Source organism: Castor canadensis, chromosome 9 (genome assembly GCF_047511655.1).
Source record: "Castor canadensis chromosome 9, mCasCan1.hap1v2, whole genome shotgun sequence".
NCBI lineage: Eukaryota > Metazoa > Chordata > Mammalia > Rodentia > Castoridae > Castor > Castor canadensis.
The window spans coordinates 93,312,420-93,339,528 of NC_133394.1; the positions used below are offsets into that span (position 1 = coordinate 93,312,420).

At 33.9% G+C, this 27,109-nt stretch overlaps 1 protein-coding gene across 4 annotated transcripts in view; it reads right to left on the reverse strand.

The window, feature by feature from the left end:
- Positions 1 to 297: 297 nt before the first annotated feature.
- The window catches only part of Uso1 (USO1 vesicle transport factor), a 63,962-nt gene continuing 37,150 nt past the window's right edge, over positions 298 to 27,109 (reverse strand). For 2 of the 4 annotated variants that reach the window (XM_074041990.1, XM_020182906.2), the window contains exons 9-25: positions 25,040 to 25,218; positions 22,644 to 22,784; positions 21,097 to 21,185; positions 20,546 to 20,700; positions 19,301 to 19,512; positions 18,025 to 18,045; positions 15,436 to 15,546; positions 14,962 to 15,080; positions 14,666 to 14,847; positions 14,198 to 14,319; positions 11,257 to 11,395; positions 9,099 to 9,262; positions 8,162 to 8,248; positions 4,846 to 4,944; positions 3,126 to 3,233; positions 1,793 to 2,008; positions 298 to 1,282 (exon numbers count right to left, since the gene is read on the reverse strand). In XM_074041990.1, the coding sequence (XP_073898091.1) occupies positions 1,193 to 1,282; positions 1,793 to 2,008; positions 3,126 to 3,233; positions 4,846 to 4,944; positions 8,162 to 8,248; positions 9,099 to 9,262; positions 11,257 to 11,395; positions 14,198 to 14,319; positions 14,666 to 14,847; positions 14,962 to 15,080; positions 15,436 to 15,546; positions 18,025 to 18,045; positions 19,301 to 19,512; positions 20,546 to 20,700; positions 21,097 to 21,185; positions 22,644 to 22,784; positions 25,040 to 25,218 (2,234 nt within the window). In that variant the 3' untranslated portion in view covers positions 298 to 1,192. The remainder of the gene's footprint in view (positions 1,283 to 1,792; positions 2,009 to 3,125; positions 3,234 to 4,845; positions 4,945 to 8,161; positions 8,249 to 9,098; positions 9,263 to 11,256; positions 11,396 to 14,197; positions 14,320 to 14,665; positions 14,848 to 14,961; positions 15,081 to 15,435; positions 15,547 to 18,024; positions 18,046 to 19,300; positions 19,513 to 20,545; positions 20,701 to 21,096; positions 21,186 to 22,643; positions 22,785 to 25,039; positions 25,219 to 27,109) is intronic. The other 2 variants (XM_074041987.1, XM_074041988.1) reach the window with 2 other exon arrangements.

The window sequence follows — 27,109 nt, forward strand, 5'->3', positions numbered from 1 at the left end:
ATTTCTTTAAAAGGAAATCATTACTAAGAACTCCCAATGTTGAGTGTGGAAACATCTAAACACTTCTCTAACCTTTTCTACTCTTGCAGTTGTTCCAACTAGTGCCTTACAATCTTATGGAATACTGGTCATTAGTTTTAAATAAGATTGCTTTAACATTTAGTTTTAGTAATGTATCCCCAGTAAGGGAAGTCTCATGCCTTACCTTTTATTAAGAATAAAATACTTTTGTCAAAAAAAAAAAGAAAGAAAGAAAGAAAAGAAAAGAAAAAGAGAAAAGAAAACCATGACTGGGGGTTAAGTGAACATAATATCTATTTTTATTATGAAAACATTAAACTTTGACACACTGCTTCATTTGCTTTTTAAAAATCTATTATCTTACTTAAACCTATTCAGCAAAAATGCCAATAAATTATATAAATCATAGTGGGTCTTTTTAAAACTAGTGACATGTCTTGTGATAAACAACACTAGATCCGAGTTATATGAACTGTTAACTTGTAATTTGTTTTTTCATGTTTAACTTAAAATAAAGAGAAAACCAACCACATTACAAGTTTCTTAGAATTGCCTTCCACATCACTGTGTCAGTATGCCACTTCTTTACATAGGTACAGAACACAACCCTAGTGGATGTAAAGGCACTCACTCTACATTGGCCCATCCTGCTCTTCTTGGGAGTCACACTGATGGAGGGCTGATGACATAACATTATCCCCCAGTGTGGGTCATCTTGCTTTTAAATGAACTCCCTTCTTTAACAGGAAATCACCAGCTAAGAACTCAAATGCTGAATTTAGAAACAATGATTCCAATCAATACACATTAACTGTGTTAGTACTAAAAGTCATGAATTCTGAACAGTAAACCAACAAACTAAGAAGGCAAACAGCATTGCTACCACAATTAAAATGGTGCACTTTTAATGTCTCATACTCTTTGCAAATTATATTTTTCAGCAGTTCAGATGAATTTAAATAAAACACATGTGTTCCACATAAAGTAGGGGTTTTAGAGTTTTCAACATGGGTGGCAACGTTAAAACAAAAATACATCAAAAGTCTTATTAGTGAATGCTTCCACTTGGTTTCTAAATCTTTATTTTCTGTGGAGGCAAACCAAAGCACTGTCTTGAAATTTCATCTTCAAGTTAACAACATAATCTCTATCATTCCTAGAGAGTTTAAAGTTAGATATGATCCTGGTCAAGGCCATAATCTTCATTTTCATCATCCTCATCTTCTTGGTCTCCGGATTCAAGTTCATCCTCTTCTTTAACCTAAACAGAAAATATCAATTTAGCTTTGTGAAGATTTGTTCATTTCACACTGACATGGAATAATAACCATGATAAATGTATACCTATCATATACATGTTGACAAGTTTATGTTCTGGTAATTACAACAGAATCTGGTTACCTTGATTTAATATTCAAGGCTCCTTGTTATTTTTAATATGAATGAGCTCTATTAATCAGTTATGTGATGAATGGTTGTACCTCTCTACACACAAATCTGAACCAAACATGGTAAAGACAATGGCACACTTGGGTGGTAGGAGTCTTGCTACCACAGAAGCCATCAAATCAACCCACATTCTGGGCTCAAAGTCCAAAAGACAACAGTCTACAAATGCTGAAATATAATTTAACCACTGAACAGTAAAGAAGTATAGACAGTACCATATTCATGAGCTCACATATCTATGCCCATAGGTACAACTTTTCCATGCTACATTAAATTTTAAAATGTGCCTTAAGAGTCATTTTTGGAAACATTTCAATCTTACTGGATGGCCAAGATCCTTGAGCTTATTCTTCAATGACAATATTTTCTGATCTTGATCAGCCAACAGCACCAAAAGATCATCTTGTTCTTTTTTAGAATCTGTGATTTCCAACTCCAGCTTGTCTTTCTCATTTTGTAAAATGGCGATGGTACTGTTAGATGAATCCAGCTGCTCTTTAATGGCAGTTCTTTCCTCTGAAAGAGCTTTAATTTCATTCTAGGAACAGAAAAGTGAAAGTCAGTAATTTTGGGGGGGAGAGAAGGGGAGCAGTGGAAATAATACTGGGGTTTGAACTCAGGGCCTTGACCACTTGAGCCAAGCACTCAACCCAGTAATTTTAAATTAGTACTCACTCCCCTAGAGTTTCTAACAAAGTTTCTTTCTATAACAAATCACTTTACTTATTTAATTTGAGGTGTTCGGGTATGGGAGTTGAAGGCACACATGTTTTAAAATACATATACATCTAGTAACTTGATAATTTGTTAGACTATTCAGCAAAGATGGATATTGTGAAAAATGGAGTACAGCATCCAAAAATTAGTTTCAGCTATTTCTCAAACAATCCTGAGATTCAAAAATACAAATTATTTCAGAGAAACAGAGAATTAGAACTCAAAGTTCAAATTAGCAGGAAAAAATCCCAACTGCCATATAGTGAAGAGGTTTCACATAAAATCATGGTTTAAAAATAAAGTAATTTGACCATAATCCAAAAAGCATAATTGTACATTGTCTTCCTTTTTCTCTTTATTACTTTTTGTTTTTCGTTAATGTCACCTTATTGTTTTCTTCATGGATTTTATTCTGAAGTCTCTGTCACAAAATAATCTGGCAGAATTTAATGTTTCTGTGTTCCTCAATCTTATGGGAAGCCTACAGGTGGCTGGGTATTAGCCAAATATGTATTCCTTGTTTTATTATTGTGATTAGATACTGATGTTAAGAAAAAAGTATTTTCACTGAATTTCGCTTTCATAGTATGCATTTAACTTTTTTTTGTAGTGATGGGCTACAATCTGGGGTTTCACCGTAGGCAAGTGCTATACTGTGGAGCTACACTCCCATTCCTATAAATTCTTATTTTATCTATTCAGTACCATTATTTGAAATGGCTTGAAAAACTTCCCTTGTGTCTTTAGTCACCAAAATAGGAATGGAAATGTGAGATATAACTACACCCCCATCCATCATAGCTTTCTTTATAAATCTAAGAATCTGAGAGATTAATGCGATTAAAATCAAATTTCCTGGAGTTCATCTCTTATTATATACGATAAAATTTTCACCAAGCCAGGAGCTGGGGAAAAAGAAAGTTTCACCAAAAACCAACCTTTAATTCTTTAGTTTCTTGTAGTAATGCAGATAGTCTTCCTTCCACATCAGTGGTTTTAGCAGTGATTACATTCTCACTCTCTCCTTGTACAGGAACTGATTTTGCCTAAAAGCAGAAATTGGGGAAAAAAATATTTCTTTAAAGGTACAAATAACATTTGTAACTTTCAAAGTAGTGGATTAATCTTCTTGGTGTTTTGAAATTTCATCTCCAGTAACAAAAAGCATAACTCCTATGTACTTATGTGTAAGAAAGTGCTCTCCACTGGCAGATGAGCTGTCCCCACAGTGGAGAAGCCTCAAATCTTATCAGAATTTGAGGAAGGCTGGGATAAGCTGCTTCAAAGTCAGCCCAGAGAAATAATCAACAAGGCACCTCCAACACAGCTGTAACAGTATCTAGTAAGCAGAGATTACTTTTAATTCTTTTCTCATAAACTGACTGTAAGTTAAGTCCACACTATCATTTCAGATAGGTAAATAAATTGAGCCAAATGCCATGAATTGATGAAATATAATAGTACCTCCTAAGTGCCATGGGAGGTACTATTAAATCTAAGTTTTTCAGTCTTTACCTTTCTTTTCCTTTTCTCTACAAAATATCAGGAAGTAGGTTGCTAATAAATACCTAAAAATGTAGAAGTGGCTTTGGAACTGGTATAATGGTAATAGAATTGAGTTCTGAGGTTCATGTTAGGCAAAGCCTAACTTACTTCAGAGACTGTTGGTAGAAATATGAACATAAAAGGCAATTCTGGTGAGGACTCAGAATGAAAAGACAGGAGTTGTAAAGAAAGTTTCTATGGTCATAGGGACAAACATATACCATCATGAAGAGAGTATTTTAGAGCTACGAAAGTAAAAGGTGCTTCTGGTGAGAGGTCACAGAAGAAAATGAAAAACTTGTTATTAGAAATTAGAGGAAAGGCAATCTTTGTTATAAAGTGGCAAAGAACTTAGTGGAATTGTGTTTTGTTAGTTTGTCAAATGTAGAACTTTATTTACTTTTTTTTTTTTTGAGAGTGTGTCTTGCTATGTTATCCAGGTTAGCCTCAAACTCACAACTGCCACCACACTTAGCTTGAGATTTCTAAGCAAAGTATAAAGTACAGCCTCATTTCTCCTTGCTGCTTACAGTAAAATGTTAAGACGTAACAAATTGATAAAGGAATAATTAAACAAAAAGGAATCAGAACTTGAAGATTTTGAAAATTTTCAGCCTATACATATTGCAAAAAAAATGAGAAAGTGTTCTGGAGAAAACATCAAGGGTATGGGAAATTATGTATAAAATGATTACGTGTGTGACTCACGGATCCAATCAAGCAGCTCAGTAAAAGATGAATCAGTGATGAAATTATCCAGTAAGTACCTGTGGAGAACTTTCTTATCTGATGGCTTGGAATTGCACGGGAGGCCAACAGATATCTCATTATTTGGACAGCAGAAAAGGAATCAGTTTGGACCAAAAGGGACAGTCACAGTATGCAACAACAGCAAAATAAACCGGTAACTGAATACACTGACTTGGAGAATATGACTACAAAATGGCTGTCACCATGGCCAGGAATCTTATGTCACTAAGACTCTGGCTGGTGAGTAATCTAAAGAGAAGGTGGATAGCTGATGAATCTTTTTTTTTTTTTAATTGCAGCAGAGATATAACATACTAACCCTGTGCTTACTACCTTTCAGAAAGATAAAAAGACAAAACTTACAAATGCTTCTGTTTTCTGTAACAGCTCATGCTTTTCTGACTGTAGTCTGCTGATCTCTACAGATTGTGAGTTTAGCTGAGACTTTAATGTTGCCAGTTCCTAAGAGATAAAAATAGGTGAGTTGTAACATTAAATAGTTTTAATTTCATCAAGTAAATGTCTATTTACAGGACCCTATCCTTTAAAATTGTAGCTTCCAAGTTTTAAAATCTAACTCTAAAGAACTATTCCTTGAACTCTAAGTTAAGAGGAAAATTAAACGTATTCATTTACTCCTATTCCCTCCTGAGAGCTTGTGCAATAAAATCACAAAGGGAGGAGAGGGGAAGAAAGGAAGTTAGGTAAGCAGACAGAAGGACAAACAGAATAAGAGGAAAGAATAAGACTGGGGGAATTCAGAAAGCAAGTAACAGTGGTAACTGACAGTATACCTGAGAAAGCTGAACCCTAGGCTAACCACTGAGAAGGCCAAGCAGGTACCTGATTTACAAGGAATCTGCAAATACCAAAAGGTCTGAGAACTGGTATCATTAGATATTTCTAGAAGTATAGGTAAAATGAGATTCAAAAACTGCAGGAGTGATTGAAAGTCTATTTAACAAAAAGACTATCTGATTCCTGTGCAAATCTTACACATCAGGCTACTGTTTCTCCTCTCTTGGCTGAAGACTAAAGGTTAATTATTTCAAAATAATTGGACAAGGATAGGACACTCTAAACTAGGGGCCACCAAACAGATGAAAGCAGTAGTACTACTGTGAAAAAAGAGCAACAAATTGAAAGTTTGTATTAATGTTGAGTTCTTCAATGTTCTTTCCCTTCTCTCCTTCCTAATGCCATGTAAAAGTACAATAAAAGAAAAGCAACAAGCTGGGCACAAGTGAACTGGAGGAGTGGCTCAAGTTCACTTGAGCTCACCTGTTTTGCAAGTGCAAAGCCCTGAGTTCAAACCCCAGTACCACAGAAAGAAAGAAAGGAAGCAGAGAAAGAAAAAGAAAGCAATGAAAATGGTGACTTTCAACTAGGGGTACTCCCTTACCCCTCAGGACATTTGGCATTATCTAGAGACACTGGGTAAGTGGTGGGATCCAGGCATGTAAAAAGTTCTTCTCTTTTGTTCTCTTTAAAATTTTTATCATGTACATATATGGCTTTTAATCTTTTTCTTTTTCCAGTTATCAAAATGAGTATGTGGGATGTGAGGATGATCTGGGTACAACATCTGTCACCCCATTAATTGCCTGGGTTGATCTGGCTGATCTGGCTGGCTAGGTGGGTGTCCATTTCCTCCCTCACCATTACATATGTGTCCCTCCTGAAGCTGTATGCTTGGTTGAAAAGGACAACCACTGCAACAGTCAATGGTCAAGGGTATACAAGTAGCCGCAGTCCTCTGCTAGAACCTCTGAACAAGCTCTCAAAATGAGTATATGGATGGTGATATTATGAATCATTCTGGTTTTCTTCTTTATACAATATTTTATAATATGTTATAATAAATAAAATCCTATGTTGGTAAATAAATAAAGCCATGATTTAAAATATAGTGCAACAATTTAAAGTTTATCAAAGAAAATTGGAAAAGTAAAAAAACTAAAAAGCAATTTCTTCTATAAACATATTACATCAGGCTGGGTGTGGAGTTCCTATCTGAATTCCCAGCTACTTATGAGGCAGAGATTGGTAGGATAGCAATTTGAAGTCAGCCTGGGCAAAAAAGGTGGTAAGACCCCCATCTCAACCAACTGCTATGTGTGGTGGTAGTTGTTATGCCAGCTAGCAAGACCACTGGGCAAAAATAACAAAAGCAAAAAGGGCTGGGGGTGTGGCTGAAGTGGTAGAGCAGCCTGCCTAGTAAGTGTGAGGCCCTGAGTTCAATCCCCAGTACCACCCAAAAACAAATCACACCAAAGTTTTACTGGGACACCTAAGTAACAGCAAAAAATTTTAGTTGGAATTTACAAAGTAAGGCTATATATTAATAACTTTATTCCCTTTAACTGATGTAGTTTTAGTGTAGGTAAACTTACTAAAACCAAAATACATACTAATTTTCCCTATACAAACAAAACGTTGTAGACACACATTAGAGACCTAAAAATCCTAATGACAAATGATTTAGGGAAAAAAAGGTGTGATTTTAGAATGTACTTTGAGGCAGAGAGTTATTAACAACGTAAAGCACAGTTTCTGTGTACAGTCATTGCTCTCTCAGATCTGCTACATCAATGACTTAGAGCAAACTGACTTGTGGAGGGAGAAGGGAATCAGTCTTAGGTGGGTAACAGAATTGCTTGTTATTTTCTTTTAAAGAAACATGCATTCCTTCTATAATAAGAAGGAAGGAAGAAAGGATGGAACAAAGAAAAGAAAGAAAAGGGAAGGAAAGAAATTTAAAACTAAAGTTTAAAAAAACAAACAAACCAATCTGTTTAGGAATAATATACTAATGAGCAATGATACTTTTTCGGGTTTTAGGTTTTTCTTCCAATTACTACATAATTCAGTTCTGTATATGAACAGTTCCTTTATTTGTTTTTGGTTTTCTTCTTCCTTTTTTTTTTGTGTGTGTGGCACTAAGGTTTGAACTCAGGGCCTCATGTTTGCTAGGTCCTTTTATCACTTGAGTCACTCCACTAGCCAGTTTCTGGTTCTTTTCTTGAACAAAGACGTTTAATTTTCTCATTGGATAGAGATGAATCTGCACTCGTTTAATAGGAATTAATCAATATTATAAATTAACCAAGTAGAAGAGGTTTAAGTTGTTTTTCTAAATATTCTCAATTACTACAGCAGAAAAAAAACACTTTTTTTTGCTTTTCAGCTGGAGTCATCTAATTGAGATATATACGAGTTTATTCTTTTTCAATTTTAAAATTCAGTAACTTTTCTAGATGGAATGGTTTCAACACTCAATACATTTGGTCAAGCAATTATCTTAATAGTATATGAAAACTAAGATTTCATATCTTCATATTTGCAACTTATAAACATACTGCAATATTTATATTTATTTTATATTACAAATATATTTTAAATTGTTTTTCACTGATAATATAGAAATAATCAATGAGATGGTAGAAACTGTTAAAAGAACACCATTGAAAACCAAAAACACAGTAAATTAAGCAAAATACTATTACCATATAACTAAAAACTGCTTCTGGATTTTCAAGTGTCTGTCTTAACTATCAAATGTTACACCTGACAAAGTTGTTCTGGATTGATTAAGCTCTATTATAATTAAATAGAGGGCTGTAACTCTATTATAATTAACACAAGACAAAACAAAACTTAGGTCAAGCTGGAAAACTACCTGCTTTAATTCTGCAACTTGTTCAGAATCTCTAGCTGAAGCTGCTGCTGAAGATTGTTCATTCATGCCAGAAGATGTTTGAGATTTCTACAAATAGCACAGAAATAAAATATGAATCATGTTCAGTATAATGAAAAAGGGAAAAACTAAAACAGAACTATACCCGTATCAGCTCTATCTTATAGATGATCACCAAAAAATTTCACATCAGCATTTTAGTTTATATGCCAGATAAAATTTCAACATAGCATATATTATCTATAATTTTTCTACAGCTAATAAAATTAAACTTATACTTATTAAATCTAAATACTTAACTGAGATTGTAGAGAAAAAGGTATTTCTTGAACTATTTCCATGCATTAAAAGATTATTTCAATTAAGTCTCTAAAAATAGGCATTGCCATCTCCATTTATAGATTAGGAAATTAGTTTTTCAGTTGGGTACAGTGGCTTACACCTATAAGCTTAGTTCCTTGGGAGGAAGAGGTCAGGAGGATCAAGGTTCAAGACCATCCTAGGCAAAAAGTTAGTGACTCTCCATCTCAATCACTGAAAAGCTGGTGTGATGGTGCACGTGCACCTGACATCCCACTTATATGGGAGGTGTAAATAGGAGGATTGTGGTCCAGGTTGGAATGGGCATAAGCATAAGACCCTATTTGAAAAATAAAACAAAAGAAGCTGGGGCATTGCTCTAGTGGTGGAGTGCAAGGCCCTGAGTGCAAACCCACTTCTACCAAAACCCAACAAATTTAAAGAGGCTTACCAAGTTGCTTAAATTCAACTACCTATGGAACACTGAATGTAGTCAGTCTGATTCCAATGCTCTTATTCTAAAATCTTAATATATGATTCCTCTGGCTTAAGGGATCCAGCAAAACAAACAAGATGAGAATTACTCTTGACTGCTTATTTAAATTTAACATTTACTTACCAAATTTTCAATCAAAGAGTCCTTTTCAGCCAGCTGGCTTTGTAAAAGTTCCTGATTACTTTTTAATTCTTCTATTTCTTCTCGCAACCTACTAATTTCTTCTGGCTGAATACCATTCATCTGAGCCCCGTCATTACATGAACCTTGATGATGACTGTCTTTTCCTGTTAAACAGCATAAAATTTGAAAAACCAGAATGAAACTTAAGTTTTCCATTTTTTTTAATCTAAAAGAGTGAAATATAAGATTAATATAGATATAAGATTCAAATATATGCTCAGTGCTGGTGGTTCATACCTAAAATCCTACCTACTCAGGAGGCAGAGATCAGGAGGATCACAGCTTGAAGCCAGCCTGAAAATACTCAACACAAAAAAGGGCTGGGGATGTGGCTCAAGTGGCAGAGTGCCTGCCCAGCAAGCATGAGGCCCTGAATTCAGATCACAGTACCAAAAAAAAAAAAAAAAAAAAAAAGTATATATATATATATACACACACACACAAATATACGTATATATAAACATTTGTATATATAAATATATATATAAATATTTGTATATATAAATATATATAAATAGATATACTATATATATAGATATGCTAAAAAATAGACACCTAAAAAATTAGCTAGCATTTGTTGCTCTTAACGCAGAGAAACTAAAGCAGATACCTTAAAAGCAACTGAGGCCAATAGGAAAAGGGGACTAGGAACTAGAGAAAAGGTTAGATCAAAAAGAATTAACCTAGAAGGTAACACACATGCACAGGAAATCAATGTGAGTCAATGCCCTGTATAGCTATCCTTATCTCACCCAGCAAAAACCCTTGTTCCTTCCTATTATGGCTTATACTCTCTCTACAACAAAATTAGAAATAAGGGCAAAATAGTTTCTGCTGGGTATTGAGGGCGTGGGGGTGAGAGGGAGGGGGCGGAGTGGGTGGTAAGGAAGGGGGCGGGGGCAGGGGGGACAAATGAACCAAGCCTTGTATGCACATATGGATAATAAAAGAAGAAAAAAAAAAAAAAAAAACTGAAAAAAAAGTTAAAAGAAGTAAATAAAAACCAACCATAATCTCAAAAAAAATATATATATATATTTGTATATATAAATAGACATACTATATATATAGATATGCTATATATATAGCATATCTATTTATATACATAAATATGTATATGTATATAATGCATATAACTCCCTTAACTCAATTAATTTGGCAGCACTTTTGTAAACACAGTTCATCTTTGCAGAACAGTGTATCGATAAAATAGTGAACTGATACATTTTCAGAGTTTCTAGTTTTGATTAAACTGTATGGTTTGGTAATCTATCATTACGAATTACATCAGTTTCAATTCCAATTCTGTTGATGCATGTAAGATAAAGTAAAATTCCTTTTAAAATTCTTCAGAGGAATAGCTACCTATAACAGGCTGAAATAGCTGACAAATTATTGCCATACATAAAGGAAGAAGATGTTTTTTCTCTGAAAGCTTTAGTCACACTCATATAAATAAACTTTGTACTTCTGGTATTTGAGGACTGGATGAGGAGCTCAGTAGTAGAGTGCTTGCCTAGCATGCTCAAGGTCCAGGATTTGATCCCAAGCACCACACACACAAAAAAAGTTGTAAGTATTAAGCTCTTACCATTTTCTGAGAAATGAACTAGAATTTTATAGATAATTATTTAATTCTCAGGTTACACAAACACTATTATCTCCATTTGGGAGAAGAAGAACTGAAAAATTAGATCATTTGCAACTAGCAACATATTAGAATCACCTGGGCACCTGGATTAACTACTGATGCCCAAGCTCTTCTCCAGATGAAGTAAATCTGAAACTCTAGTGGGGTGTCAGCATTGGGATGTTTTTAAAAAGTATCTCACAAGATTCTAATGTGTAGCCAGTAGCCAGTGTTGACGATCATTAGGTCAAGTAATCAAGTAGTAGCAAGGAGCTTGGAGTTCAAATTTTAAAGATCGAGGCCTAACTACTCTTAATTACCAAGCCATTTTGCCTTAAACACTACATGTTTGTCATAATGATTAAGGTTAGAGAAAAAATATCCTACAAAAAGAATCTGTTTGAGTTGCCCAGCTCACAGGACAGAATGACCTGGAGACTATGATTCTGAGGACTAGCTACAACTTACCTAGCTGTACTTTAAGAAGATTATACAGATCCTTGTGCTGCTGAATCTGACATGCTTGCTGTGTGACTGCTGTCTGGAGTTGTTCGTTTTGACATTTCAATGTAGAAACCTGCTGCTTTAATTCCTCTAGTTGTAGATCCTGTGAAATAAAACATAATTCAAGGGTTTTAATTTCATTCTAATTAGCCTTAAGTATTACGAACAATTAAAAATGCAGATGTTATTTGGGGTTAGTAGTTAAAAGTACCAACACTTTCAAAATCATTCAATAATTATTAATACATGAATATATATCCCAAAGCCAATTAACATGCAGCAGAACACTAAGATTTCAAGCAACTAATAAGCATGATGGCACAGCCTGCAGTCTCAATGCAATATGGAAGAAAGTCAAGTGAAAAGCTCCAGTTTATGATCTATCAAACCATTAAGAAATTTATACCAAACTATTTCAGAAACTTACTATCTGCAAATACACATATGCATCTGCATTGTTTTAACAATGAAACACAACTATATAACAGAACATTTAAAAGATCAAAAAAAAAAGAGCTTTCAACTCTTACTACCCTAATACAACTACAGTTGAAATTTGATATTATTTTCTTCTAATTTATTTTCTAATCTGTGGTTTTAAGCTTGCCATAATCAGTCATACATAGCTTTGTAATGTTTACTATTTGTCCATAATTTTTCCCTCATTGTTATACAATTTTCATAATCATCATTTTTAATGCTCACTTAATACCTGATCAAGTAGGTGCAATATAATTCATGTTAGATATTGTTAACACTGATGTTGTCCCATTCTTAAAATTATAAATAACCTTATACTAATATCTTAGTCCACATAGCTATCTTCCTGAAATCTGGATAATTTCCTTACGATGGATTCTCAAATAGCATCCGAACGATTTAAACAGGTTAAAGTGCTTGATGACATTATCTAATGCCAAATAGCATTTTAATTGGTGAGAACATCATGTAAAACTAACATTAACAATAAATAATTATAGCAACTGTATCAAATCACTGTTTTCTTCTCCCAAATCAACTGTACTTATCAGCCCCAAATTTAGGCTATACATCACAGTTCAAGTACTTCTTTTTCTTTTTTTCTCTTTTATCATTTTTACATTTACTTACATGTGTATACATTGTTTGAGCCACCTCCCCCCTCTTCTCACCCTGCTCAAGTACTTATTTTTCATTGCTCCAAAAATACTACTTATCAACTGGAAATGACTCTACAGGTGTACGATGCTATAAATGAAAAATCCTAATAACCATAAGCAGTTTGATGATTCAAATTTGGTAAAAAATGATTCCAGTTTACTGATTTGCTTAAACTGAAAAGGTAAGACTGAATGTGAAATGTAACACAAATTTTTGCCTTCTTAAAACTTCAATATCAATAATATGAATTGGTAATAAAACACACATGAACTGCCATCAGTGTGTTCTTTGACATCAGAATTTTAATGACATCAATAATCTAATTTTTCAGATAATACCACAATACCTTCCAGAATTCCAACCATACATATAACATGAAAGAAACTGAGTAAGAGCAAAAATCAAGAGACACATTTTAAAGGAATGTAATGGAAGCCTTCAAGTCTTGAATACAATGTAAATAACTGAAGTTCACTAGTATTCTGAAAAAGTCAGCTGACATTCAAACAATATAGTTTCAACTTAACTCATCATAACACACTCTTAATAAGTCAGTTTATTCTCTATCTATTCAGTATCTCTCACTATCTACTCAGCATCATCACTTCAATTGTCTAAGACAAAAATCTAGGAACAGCTGACTTTTTCTATACCTTTCCACTTGTATCTAAACATTACCTAGTCCTGCCAATTTTTATATTTAGTTTCCACATCTCTTAATTCTGTCCCTTCTACAACATACAGTATGATCTGTAGTGTCTCCCACCCATGTATTTGAATTTTGTTTCAGCAATTACTGAGAGACCTTGGGCAAACTTAAATTCTCTAAGTTACATATTCCCCATTTATCCTAAACTAAAGATAAGAGTTACTTTGTAGGGGTACTGTGAAAAGTTATATGAAATAGTGTTTAAATATGATGACTGTGCAGGCACACATCTGTTGCTCCAGCTTCATGGGAGGAAAAGGTAGGAAGATAGAAGTTCTGAGGCTGGCCCAGGCAAAAGTGCGAGACTATCTGAAAAACAAACTAAAGCAAAAAGGCCTGGCAGTATGACTCAGGTGTTAAAAGAGTGCTTGCCAAGCAAACATGAGACCTTGAGTTTAATTCCCAGTTCCACAAAAACAAAACAAAACAAAAAAAACTCATGCTGATAAGTTTGTAGACTACAATAAATAAAAAAGGGTAACCATTATCATTGTTATCATCAATGCTCTAATTTTCTCCACTAGCCTACTCCCACCATAACCTCTTTCTTGGGCTCCCTCCCTCTAGCCTTGGCTCTCAATTTTTTTCCTTCACATAGTCAGCAGAGTGTCCTATGTATATGCAACAGCATTAGTCAGATTTAAATTGTTTACAGTCCTCTGCCTCCCTTCCCTAGCTTTCTTTTTGTGTAGCTTACTTCTCTGCATTCTTTCAGGAGATGGCTTTTAGGCCCTTAGTCCTATCTGGCTACATTACCCACCTCCTACTGCTGCCACACCTGTGATTAGCTCTATCACTAGACATAATATGTTATTATATGTATGCTATGACAATTTATTTACAGGTTTGTCTCTCCCTGGGATTGATAAGAATATGTTTGATTCACAGTTTTATCCACAACATCCCACCTGTGCTTAGCACATATTAATACTTAGATACTTTCAAAAATAAAAGCTTTACTTTCTGCATCCTTTTGCATTTAATGTGCCAGGAAAACTTCTTTCCTAAAGTGGAAAGTACCTATCAGTAACGAGAGTACAATTCACTGACACTTACTTGTTCTCGAATCATATTTTTATAGTGAGTTACAATGCTGTCATGCTGTTCTAATGTTTTCTTTACCTCTTCTTCTTTTTTATCTTCTTCACTGGACTTATAAATAGCCTTAGTTATAACACCTGTAAAAGAAAGTGTATTTAAATTTGTCTTAAACTTTTGTTTGTTTGCTTTTGTGGTACTGGGGATTGAACCCAGGACCTTGCACATGCTCTGCCACTGAGCTGATACACACCCCCAGTCCTGTTTTAAACACTGTAAATATTTTATTATTGCAACTTCATCCATAAAAATAGCCTAACTAATGACAGGTATGTAACAATCTTCCCAATCTTACAGAAATCCAAGTCTTTCAATGGGCTACAGATCATATATGATAGATTTGTCATATAATCTACATGCATCCAGAATATACAAAACACAATATAATCATAATTATAGATATCAATATAAACCTTCTTGCCTTACCTTCTAGTTCTTTTACCAACTTTGTAAACTCATGATCAAATATCATGTATTCTGGACTGGGAAAGTTTGGCTGGGGTTTCTGTGATGCTCTGGAATATAACTCATGTTTGCTAATAAATCCTAGTTTCTCTATGAAATTCTCTTTGCCAATTCTCTTCTCTATTAGTTGTTTTAGTTTCTCTCTGTAGAAATAAATGTATTGAGATGCTTACAAAAGATTAGTCTAATTACACTTTAGCAGAAAAATATATCCTTATCTCTGGATGCTGTTAGAGGGTCATGTTGTCCTTACTTACTTCATGTAGTTCTCAAGTGAGTTATCATTGTAGTAAATTGAAATACCCAATAGAAGGGCACACAATCCTTGGACCAACTGCTCTTCTTCTCCAAGATTTTCTGCAATTTGTCCTGTAAGCTGAAACTTTTGTTAAGGAGTTTAATGATTTATAAGACCTAGAATTCTTCACTTTGTAACATATTTCATATAAGATTTCCTAAAAGAAATTCTACATGTATTCCAACTGCCATAAAACAAATAATGGCACGCACACACACACACACACACACACACACACACACACACACACACACACACAAACACACACAGCTAAAGTATGCATCATTATACCCGTAATAGTTCCAAAAGTTGCAATATGGATAGCATGGCAAAGAACTCAAAAGTTTGGGGTACAGAGCTACCTCTAATTGAGAAGAAGAAATTTAAGAGATATAAGTTACTTACATGTATGATGCTAAAACATAAAGGATACAAATGGAACATTGGCTGAATTGTGGAGAAAATGTGTTACTGCAATGGGACAGTTGCTTAACCAGGTACAAAGCAACATTAATAATCCAACTCTTGTCTGTATTTTGCTTCCCTGCAACACATAAGTTGGCAGAAATCTCTATTCATTTTATTTTTTTCAAACAAAGTTGCCCTAAGATCCCTTCCCATTTGTATAAAAAGACTTTAACATCATATAAAAGATGTATAAGAAAGTGGATTTTGAAAAGTTAAAGAGAATGGATTCTTTTGTCCACCATAAACCATATTTGCCAAAATGAACACAGTGCCAAAATTAGAACTGATTCATGTGTATAAGCATATACTGGGTTATTTAAAACACTATCAGCAGAAAAAGGTGGTCCACTAAGAAAAACACTTTCTATGATGTGGAGGCTTTAAAAAATCTACTGATTCCAAGACATGTTATTAAAATAAATTTGCCAGGCTTCAAGACTTCTACCCTCCTACCTCTGCCTCCTATACAGCTAGAACAATAGGTGTGCGCCACCACACTCAGCATGTTTAAACATTATTTCATTTAATTTTCTAGTACTCCTACAAAGTTGTTCTTCTCTTTAGTTTAGGATAAATGGGGAATCTATAACTTAGAGAATTTAAGTTTGCCCATGGTCTCAGTGATTGCTAGAACAAATGAGAATTTGGTATGCAAGCAAGGTTCCATAAAACTGTCACTGTGTTACAGCTAGATTTAAAAATGTTGTGGCAAAACTAGACAGCTGTCTAGAAAAAGATCAGTGGATCCGATTCATTGAGAAAAGTGAAATAAAGTTAAATTTTTAAAAAGAAACCAGAAATTACAAGATGAACATACAGGTAAATTCCTAAGTATTAAAAGTGCCTAAGTATGACTTAAAATAGAGAAGCCAAAAAAGAAAAGACTAATTAAGAAAAAATCAAATCAAAATACCAAGGTCAAAAGACAAATGACATGCTAGGGAAAAGACATGTAACTCATTTTGAGAGACAAAGGTTAAATTCTTTAATATAAAACGAGCAGAGATTATGAAATACAAAAAAACATATACACCTCTTCCTAGAGCCTCTGAGTGCATGAACCACTGAGGAAATTTGAAAAAAAAAAAAAAAAGGAGGCTAAAACTGTAATTTCAGAGCATTCTGGGGGTTTAGGTGTTAAAAACCACAAACAAAACATCTGAAGTTGACTCACCTTTACATAAGCTATTATGTTTTTTCTATTACATTTTCAAATTAAAAATCCCTCTCATTCCTTTGTGCATTTCAAGTTAGTATTTCTGTATTCTTTATAAAAACATAAATAAGCTGAATTTTAAACTTCTAATGTTCAAGTATTACAATGAGGTGCTAGCATTATATGCTTAAATTCATTTTCCAGTGATGGCCTCTGGAAACAAAACACCAGCAACACTTTTAACTCATTTAGTAAGAAGGATGATGAACCTACCCGGCAACGATAAAGAATACACACATACTCACACACACAGAAAAGAAAGATGATGAAGATGAAGCTCTTGAATTATAAAAATGTTCTATAACTTGTTATGAGTGGTAATTGCAGAAGTATACTCAAACATCAAAAATCATCAACTGAAAATATAAGGTCTGTGTATTTTACTCTGCATAAATTAGTATCCCTTAAACATCCCTTTCAAATAACTGACATATATACTTATAAAAAACTTTTCCTAATAGCAAAAATTCTGGGTATGGGATGTAGCTCAATTGCAAAGTGCTTATTTAGCATGCACAAGGCCCTGGGTTTGATGCCCAGTACCACAGAAGAAAACAAAACAAAACTGCAGGTTGAAACTGCCGAATGTATGTGTGTGTGTTTGTGTGTATAAAGAGTTATAACTACATGTTAAATCACGCTCATACACAAAGGTAAAATTCCTAATAGGACCTCAGTTGTTACTACTCAAATTATACAACTGAACACATGCTTACAACACAAATATTAAGTACACTTTTGATTTTTTTGCCAAACACTCAAAAGAAAAACCAAAGCAAACCAAACACAAAGAGCACTCTTCCCCAACACATCAAAAGCTAATCTCTGATGATGGTAGTAGCATATGAACTGTATCTAGAATAATCCATAATATTTAACTTAAAACAATTCAGATTATAAAAATTATACTTACTAATGCACACTTTAAATAATCAAGTAACAAAAGTCATGCATTCTTCACAAACTGATTAAATGAACATAAAATTCTTAACCCTAAATTTTACTTCCTTTGAAATGGCTTCAGGGAAAATAAAGAAACAAGCTTGGAGAAGATACATAAAAAACCAAAACCGAGAATTTCAGAAAGTGCAAGCATCCCCGGAGGAGGCACAAGAATATAGGTTTTAGATTCTCATTCCCACAGTTCTTAGTAATACCAGCAGAGTATCCCATGGAGAAAACTAGAGAGCCACTTAGAGATAAACTTGCTGACATATAAAAGTGTGAGTAGAATATAACTTCAAACAAGCAGTTAAAAAAAAAATGAGCAAAACCCAAGACAAAGAAAAAGCCTTGTTGTAAGAAGAAAATGCCTAAGCTTAATCAAGTTATACATACCCGTCTGTCGATCTTATCACCCTGCAAATTATACATTAAAAATTATTCATAAATATTACTACTTTAGAAAACTAGAACAGTTCCTCAAATACTTTTTCAGTCTCTGCAATCTAAGCCAGTAATTTGGGACAGGGCAGTTCTAATCTTTTATTGTCTAACGATGATATACATTTTACAGGCCTAAATAGGGTTAATTGTATAATAACTGTGATTACTTAAAGAATGGGGGAAGACACCACACCATCATCTTTAGTATTTCCCATTCTGCATTCATTGCACTTACAAAGTTAAAGCATGTATGTGGTGATGGATCAGTTCCTGTTTGCCTTTTTTAAAAAAAAATGCATTTTCAAAAGACAGCAACAGGTGAATGGCAAGCATTAAATAAGATGTGGGAAAATATGGTGTAGTTTTTGTTTTTAACCACTAGGAAATAAGTGACAAACTTTCAATTGAAGTAAACCAATTTAAACAGCATTCAACACTCTCTTCACTATAGTTAATTTTTAAGCTTTCATTTGTAACTTCATAGACGGAACTGATGTTTCTTTAAAAGTTCAAATAAGAGTTGAGAAGTGGGGGTGTAGCTCAGTGGTTGAGGGTGTGCTTAACACCAAAAAAAGAAAAAAAGCTCAACACAAGAAAAAATGCAATGTGCAACAAAATTAAAAATTAAGGAAGAACACAGCACACTACGGTGAGGGAGTGAGCAGGCTAATTCTACTGCTAGAGCAAGTGAACAGAAATTTTTAGACTCAGCCACACTGTACTTTTCTCTAAGTAGCCTGAATATCAGTGACTTTATAGTTTTGCTAAAGCATGAACTTCAATTGTTGAACAGCAAAGCTAGTACATATGGGCAATCATGTAGTGAGGAACATTCCTTAATGTCTTAGCAGCCACACTTAAATGAACAGCTTTGTTCTTCTCATTAAAAGTCTAAAGGAAGGGCTGGTGGAGTGACTCAAGTGGTAGACCACCTGCCTAGCAAGTGTGAGGCCTGAATTTAAAAAAAAAACAAACAAAACATCTTTCTGCCCAAAACTTGTGTTTTCATCATGATGTAGACCACACAACTACTTGGCAAAATGATTCCTATAAAATATTGCTTCTTCTCTACAAAATTGTTTCTGGTTATAATAAAAATAGTAGATAAATGCTTTCTTTCCTTTTTCTTCTGCATCTTCTGAAATCAGCCTTAAGACTTTGTACCACTGACATTTCAAACAGAAAGCTGAACCTCACTGTGCCTCAGCAGTTGCATGCAATGCCATACCTGTGAAAGGATGTTGGTGCACTGTTGCAGTAAAGAAACCGGAGGGTTGCCGATACTCGTAGCAAGTTGGACCCTGAGTAGCTGTTCTTTCTGAGTAGCATTTTCTTGTAAAGCATGGGCAAGGGCCACAGCAGCACACCAGTTTGAAAGTGAATCAGGAGAAAACAAACCTCCACATAATAACTGACCAGCTGAGACTGAATTACCTGTTGCTAACAAAGATGGCAGGCAGATGATAATAACATATTAGATGCTGACTACGCAGCAATAAAATAAAATTTAAACAGAATTCATAAAAATTAATTTCTACACTCATGAATTTAGTATGAAATATTACAAAATACTATCTAAACATTTGTTAGTATTATGAAGTAACATTTTCAAAACAATAACTCTACTTTTTAAAACAAAATAAATGACAGAAAGGTATCTTGGAAGAGAAGAGGCAGAACCAAGAAATATTAGAACACTCTAGGCATCAAATTGATGATGGTAATTGTCCAGAAACTTATTATCTTAACTGAAAACAATTCTAAAATTCTAAAGAATTTTATTTTAATTATTCCACAACCTCCAGCATTTACTGTCATTTATAGTACATCATTTTTATGGCGTTATTTTTTACCAAGAATAATTTTGGTAAAATATCATTAATAGACCTAAAATTTTGAGAGAAAAAAGCCCTCACGTTTTATGCGATTAAAATAAACTCTACTAATGTTCGCAATCACCTATGTCAAATTGCTTTTAATGTTTAATGTTAAAAAAGGTAAATATTTACATTCATCTCAAGTAACTGAAATGTTAAAAAATCCTTAAGAAAGCTAATGGCTCTAATCTATACTAGAACAACAGACCACTTTGTTGGGTATGATATAATGGTTGGATTTATCTTTAGAGTGGTAATTTCTACTAACAGCAGTTTCTGTTTATTGGCATCTATTATATGCCAGGTATTGAGCTAAGTGCTTTTCATATATAATTGCATTAATTCTCATATTTCTAATGATGTATCATTATCTCCTTATAACTTGATAAAGCAGGAGAAATGGAAAATCTGCAATGCAAACTCTGGTCTGACCCCAAAGCCTGTTCTCTAAATTTATTTTTAGGCATTGGAGCTTAGATTTTTTTCCCAAAGCATACAAAGTATTTTAGACTACAGCATGAGAAAAAAATTTAAATGAAAGCTTGAGAAAACAATTATTTACTTTTAAAAATACAAATTTGAACTAAGTTATTTACCATCAATAGTGGAGGGTAGAAGTGTTGACACAATTTCTCCTTGTCCTTTTTGGTTTTTATATAAGAAACACTGGAAACAATAAAGCACAGCACAGCGCAAAACAAACGGCTGCCTCTCATTAACCATAGACATGAGAAGTACTACAATTGCTGGTCTGTTGCATTTAAAAAGAAAGGAAGAAAATGAATTACAACCTCAAAACATAGATCAGTTACTAATCATTTTTGTTGACTGGAAAACCATAACTAGGACACGAACAAATTAAACATTTCCAACTCCACTTCACAGATAAGGAAATTGCAGCTAAGAAAAGCAAAGTGATTTGTTTAAGTCACATATCTGAGAAGTGCAAGGGTGACATCTGAACCTAAAATACCTAATTTCCAAAGACCATATACTTATAAAATAGCAATTTATTTATATTGTCACAAAATTTCCAGTTCTAAAACATATAACTGAACTTCTTAAAAAGAGTAAGATGTATATATGAGATATATTAATTACCCAAACCAAGCTCTTACTTCTTCAGAGCAATCTCAGTGTTTCCTACCTTGGTGGGTTTGAAGGTGCATTTACAGAAGCAAAGTAGTCTTGGTTTACTTGACAGCCTCGAATAACTTCTGATACGGTATTTATGGTCTGGCAAGAGAGAAAAAAGACTATTTAGAAAAAGCAAGTCAAAGAAGAAAAACATTTTCAAAAGAAGAAAATGAGCTGGACATTGGTGGCTGATGCCTGTAATACTAGCTACTTAGGAGGCAGAAATCAGGAGGATCTGGTTCAAAGCTAGCCCAGGGAAGTAGTTCTTAAGACCCTATATCAAAAAAACCCATCACAAAAAAGGGTTGGTGAAGGAGCTCAAGGTGTAGGCCCTGAGTTCAAGCCCTACTACTGTAAAAAAAAAAAAAAAAAAACAAAGAAAATGTTACATCCTGCTTTTTGTTTTTAAATGCCAAAATTCAGATATCCCCAAAATCAGTTGCAGCATTATAATCTTGTAATACTTTCTCAAGATAAAGTTTTAAAACATTAAGAGTGAGTCTCTAATTAAAATAATACTTGACCACATGCATTTAAAATCTCAACAAAATTAGAAAAAATGTTTTAAAATAAAAGCAGAGAACACATTTAAAATGTAACACATTAAAAATTCAATTTAAGTCGAAAAAACTTTCAAGAAAACTTACTTTTTTTCAAGAGTAAAAGGATAAGCTATATATATTTCATTTATACACAATAAATATCTTCTCTTATTTATCAACTAAAAATAATTAATTTTTAAAAGAAGACAAACTAGGTTCAAAAAATCTAATAATTTATTAATAGGGTTACAGAAAGAGAAAAAGAGAATTACTAAGAATAGCAAACACATCCTCAGAACTGAAGATCATGTGCCTACAGCTCAAAGAGCCCAGTGAGTGGCAAAAATAATTGGGAGGTGGAAAGAAGGTCCACAGTATAGCACATCATCAGCAAATTTCAGAAAACCAGAAACAAAGAGAAAAGGCACAGTACACAAAACAGATTTGAATTCAGAAGAGTGAAGTACTTTTTAACAGTAAGAGAATGAAGTTCTGAAGGTTGGAATGATAATGACTTACAACCCTGAATTCCATTCCTAGACAAATATTAACTCTGAAGGGAGAGGATGACATTTTCAAGCATGAAAGAACTAAATAAAATCTATTGTCATTTACTGTGTTTTTTTTTTAAGAAAATTAAGAAAAATAAGACAATGGGGTGGGTAAAAAAAGATACAGGATCTAGAACATCAAAGAATCTAAATCACATGAAAGATTAAAAAAAAAAAAAAAAAGTAGGACCAGAGCTGTGTGGCAGAACTAGAGTCCAGACTGGAGAAGGATGGAAGGTTTGCAGAAGAAGGCTGGGGGCAGGGAATGATATGTTGAACTTAAGAGTATTAGTACGTACAAACATGTAGAAAAATCAGTAAAATGAAAAATATGTTTTAAAAAATAAAAGAAATACAACTATAACTCAGAGAAGAGAAAAATAACCCCTTCCTCCCAAAAAGATTCTTCCAAGGGTTCTTGGTTTCAACTTGTACAGAGTGGCCTCTTCCTTAGTTTCATTTACCTCAGTCAGGATGTCAGCAGGAATTCCAGTAGCCATTAGAATAGTGCAAAGCTGCTGCAATAATCCACACTGGAACATAGCCTTCTGGCAGCTACTGGTGGCTCCAGGAGGGTTAGTGGGAGATACCAGTACCCGCACAAGCTGTGAAAGAAAGACAAACAAAATTTTGTGTTCTATCTATAATGGCTTGAGGCTAATCTGATCTATTTGAACAACAGCATCTGTATGAAGCATGCTCTTATCTGCTCAGCCAAATCTAGGTGCTCTTGCCTTTGTGTTCCCATGGCATCAGTCTATTATATATAGTACATATTACATTATGCTATCTGCTTAAGGTTATATTCTTCTGGTGATGTGAACTCAAAAGAGTAACAACTGCCTTGATCATTTTTTTATCCCAAACAAAAGTAGTACATAGTAGCACAGTACTATGAACTCAAGAGTTCAATGCTAGCCTAAGCAGAAAATTAAGAGACAATCTCTTAGAAAGAAAAAAGGAATCCCTAAATAGATTCAACTTCAGCTTTCAATGGCTTACAATTCAGTAATGATATAAAATAAAAAATACTTAAAGAATCAATCTGTTATGTAAGTAGAGTTCTGTGTTTTTTGTTGTTGTTTATATACTGCAATATATTAAAAAATTTTTTTGGTAAAATACTACTCTACTTTTTGAATATTAACATTTGCTTCAAAATAATTCTTTATATAGTACCCTAAGCCACAAAACAGGAGCAGGTTCCCCAAGCACTGAGAATTTAAATTCTCACTGTTTTGGTAGGAAATACATGTCTTCAAGTATCATCAGATCTCTTCACTCCTTCACGGTCTAATCTTTTTTTTTTTTAATGCAGTGCTTGAGATGGAACCCAGAGCCTTGCACTACCACTAAGCTACACCTCTAGCCCTCTAATCACATTCTAAACGTTACTTTTCTAGAGGAATTTCCTTTATTAAGAGAGCAGTGTTATATAAAGATTATCGAATTTACCACTTAGTGAAGCTGTTTCTAAAACTAATAAATTCTTGATATGTGTAATACTGACATGTGAAAACAGAAATGATAAAATTGGGAAAATAAATAAAACTGACTGACTCTGTGACCACATTCTCAGGGAAAATACCTTCCTAACAGTTTTTAGGCATAATCTAAAGATAGTAGTGACATAATTTATAATTCAAACAAGAACACTTTTGAAGTTAAAGAGGACACTATTAGTAATTACAAAATGAATACTGTCCTGGTAAACTGGGGCACACTATCACCCTGATTACCAACCAATCCTATGTAGGCAACTCCTTGAGCATGAACAATACTTAGACTCTCATTACTGGAAGGGTAACCATCTAGTCTTGAGTACATGACTTCAGAGATGTAGGCACAACACAGAGACATTCAAAGACCCAAAGAATCACTGAAGTTCCTAGGTTAGTTGGCTGGTATAACCTTAAGGATATGGAGAAGGTGAATTCAGTAAAGGAATAAATAAGTAAGTTTAAGAAGTTTAATTTTTTCTCAGATGTAGAAATCATTTGGGACCCTACTATCTTATTTTTACTATCTAATCCCACTAAACTTTCACCATGAAACTTACATAAAATTATAGGCAATTTGCCAATTTAACCTGAATTGTTTTAAAACTCAGACTAGATCTTTGGGAGCAAGGACATTACAATTCATTTCCTAGTATCCAGTTCTGGGCTCTTAGTAAGTATTTACTGAAAGAATTTATCTGAACTTAGTATTTTGAATATTAAAATTTATTATATTAGAGCCCTCCTTGAAGAAAGCAGATATTTAAAAATACAAATAAACAGCTGAACCTGTTATTTCCTAATGTAAAACCTGTCAGGAAACTAGACATCTGAATTTTAACATACAGCAAGGCAAAAAAGAGAAATAAAAGATGAAATAAAACTATCAGATGTTAACAATTATCAAAGATGAGCGAAGGGTGGGTTGGAGATGGGACTCTATCTCTGAATATAACTGCAAATTTCCAATTAAAAGGTGTTTTTTAAAGCTCACCTAAGCTGGGCACCAGCGGCTCATGCCTGTAATCCTAGCTACTCAGGAGGCAGACATCAGGAGGATCGTGATTTGAAGCCAGCCCTGGGTAAAACCCTTTTTAGAAAAAACCCAACACAGAAAAACTGGTGGAGTGCCTCAAGTGGTAGAGCACCAGCCAAGCCAAGTGTGAGGCCCTGAGTTCAAATCCCAGTGCCACCAAACAAAGAAGCTCACCTGAATGTGAATAAAAGAATAAAAAAAAAAAAAAAAAAGCTCATCTGAAATCAACTGAATAGCTTGGATTTAGCAAATGTAAGCAATTTTCTTTTCTTTGAAATAACCAGTGACAAAATTCTTATCATGCTTATGTGTAAATACAGCATACCTGTAGCATAAGATGTAAATTGGTCACTTTCTGTGCAGACCAGCCTGAATTTTCATCTCCAACTTCAAACCAAGGTTTCATACGCTGGATATATGAGCCTTCTTTAAAAAAATTTTGATTTGAATTGTTGTTTTTTAATAAGTTTTGAAGCAAAATCAAACAATCTTCCACTACTATACCTGGGGAGAGAGTATAAAATGGAGATATTAAGGTTGATAAAATTTGAAGGAAAATTTAATCTCCAAACATTTTTAAAAAGATAAATCTCCAGGCTCAGCATCTCTTCAGTATGGCAAAGCAGACAGTCTGTTAGGACTTCTGACAGGCACAGACCATAATCTGCGTGCTGTCTCACAGGTCCTCCCATGCTCCTACTAGTTGAGCTGTGTGTTTACAATCACTTTAAATAAAAAGACTTTTTAGAGCAGTCTTAGGTTTACAGAAAAACTGAGTGCGAATAGTGAAAGTTTTCATATATTCTCTCCCTCCTAGTTTCTCCTATCACCAACAACTTACACTAGTGTGGTACATTTATTACAATTTACACAGTTATTTAAACCCACAGCTTATATTAGGGTTCACTCTGTGCTACAAAGTTCTATGGATTTTGACAAATATATAATCTCATATATATCTATCATTACAGTATCATATAGAATAATTTTATTGCTCCGAAAATACCATTTTACCTATTTATCCTTTCCTTTCTCCCACCCCTGATTCCCTGGTAAACACTGATATTTTTGTGCCACTATAGTTTTGCCTTTCCCAGAATACTACATAGTGAAAATCACCAACAATATGCATTTAAAGTTTCTCCATGTCTTTTTCATGGTTTGAATAAGGTTTCTGTTTCTCTTAAGTAATATCCAATTGCATGCATGTACAGTTTCTCTTTCCATTCACCTACTGAAGGACATCTTGGTTACTTACAAGTTTTGGCAATTATGAATAAAGTTGCTATGAACATTCATTCATGTGTGGTTTTTTGTGTGGATATAAATTTTAAACTAATTTGGGTAAATATCAAGGAGCGTCATTGCTTGATCACATGGCAAAATTCAATTGGCTTTGTAAGTAACAGCCAAACTGTCTTCCAAAGTGGTTGTACCATTATGCATTTCCTCCAGCAATGAGTGAGTTTCTCAAGCACTCTACCCCTTGAGCCATTTTTGCTCTGGTTATTTTTAGAGATGGGGTTTCACAAACTATTTTGCCTAGACTGACTTTGACCCTCAATGCTCCCAATCTCAGCCTCCCACGTAGCTAGGATTACAGGCGTGAGCCACTGGTGCCTGGACCTGATGACACATGATTTTGAGCATTTATTCGTATGCTTACTTGCCATCTGTGTATCTTCTTTGGTGAGGTGTCTATTCAGATCTTTTGCCCATCTTTAAATTGACTTATTTTGTTATTGTTTAGTTGAAGAGTTTATGGTAAATTTTGGATGTAAGTCTTTTTTCAGATGTGAAGTTTGAAAATAATTTTCTCCCATCTGTGGCCTATCTTTTCATTCTCTTAACAGTGTCTTAGATTGAAGAGCACAAGTTTTCAAGTTTAATGAAATCCTATTTATCAACTTTTTTCTTTCAAGGATCATGCTTTTGATAATATATCTAAGAGCTAATTGTCTCTGTTTGCAATTTGTCATGCTATTTACACTTGTTATTAATTAAATATTATGTAAATTGCCAAAATATAAATGTGAAAAGAGATATTTTTATAAAAACTAAATTAAGTTTTTGGCAAAACTCAATGAAAGCAAATCATTAAAAACAGCTAGCTGATTAAATATGGATAACACAATTCTAAATGATAAGGAAAGAACTGTAAAAACACTAAAAGATTCTGCATTCTATTTCAAAGAAGCCATAATGCAAATTTTACATGTCAAATTACAGGTATTGTATCTAGAAAGAGGATTATGAAAACTTCCATCAACAGACAACAACTATGCAGAGAAAAAGTCCTGGTTCCAACTAAAAAAATTAGTATTTAAACATACATGTTGGGCTGGAGGTGTGGTTCAAGCAGGAGAGCACCTGCTTTTTAAGAACAAGGCCCCAA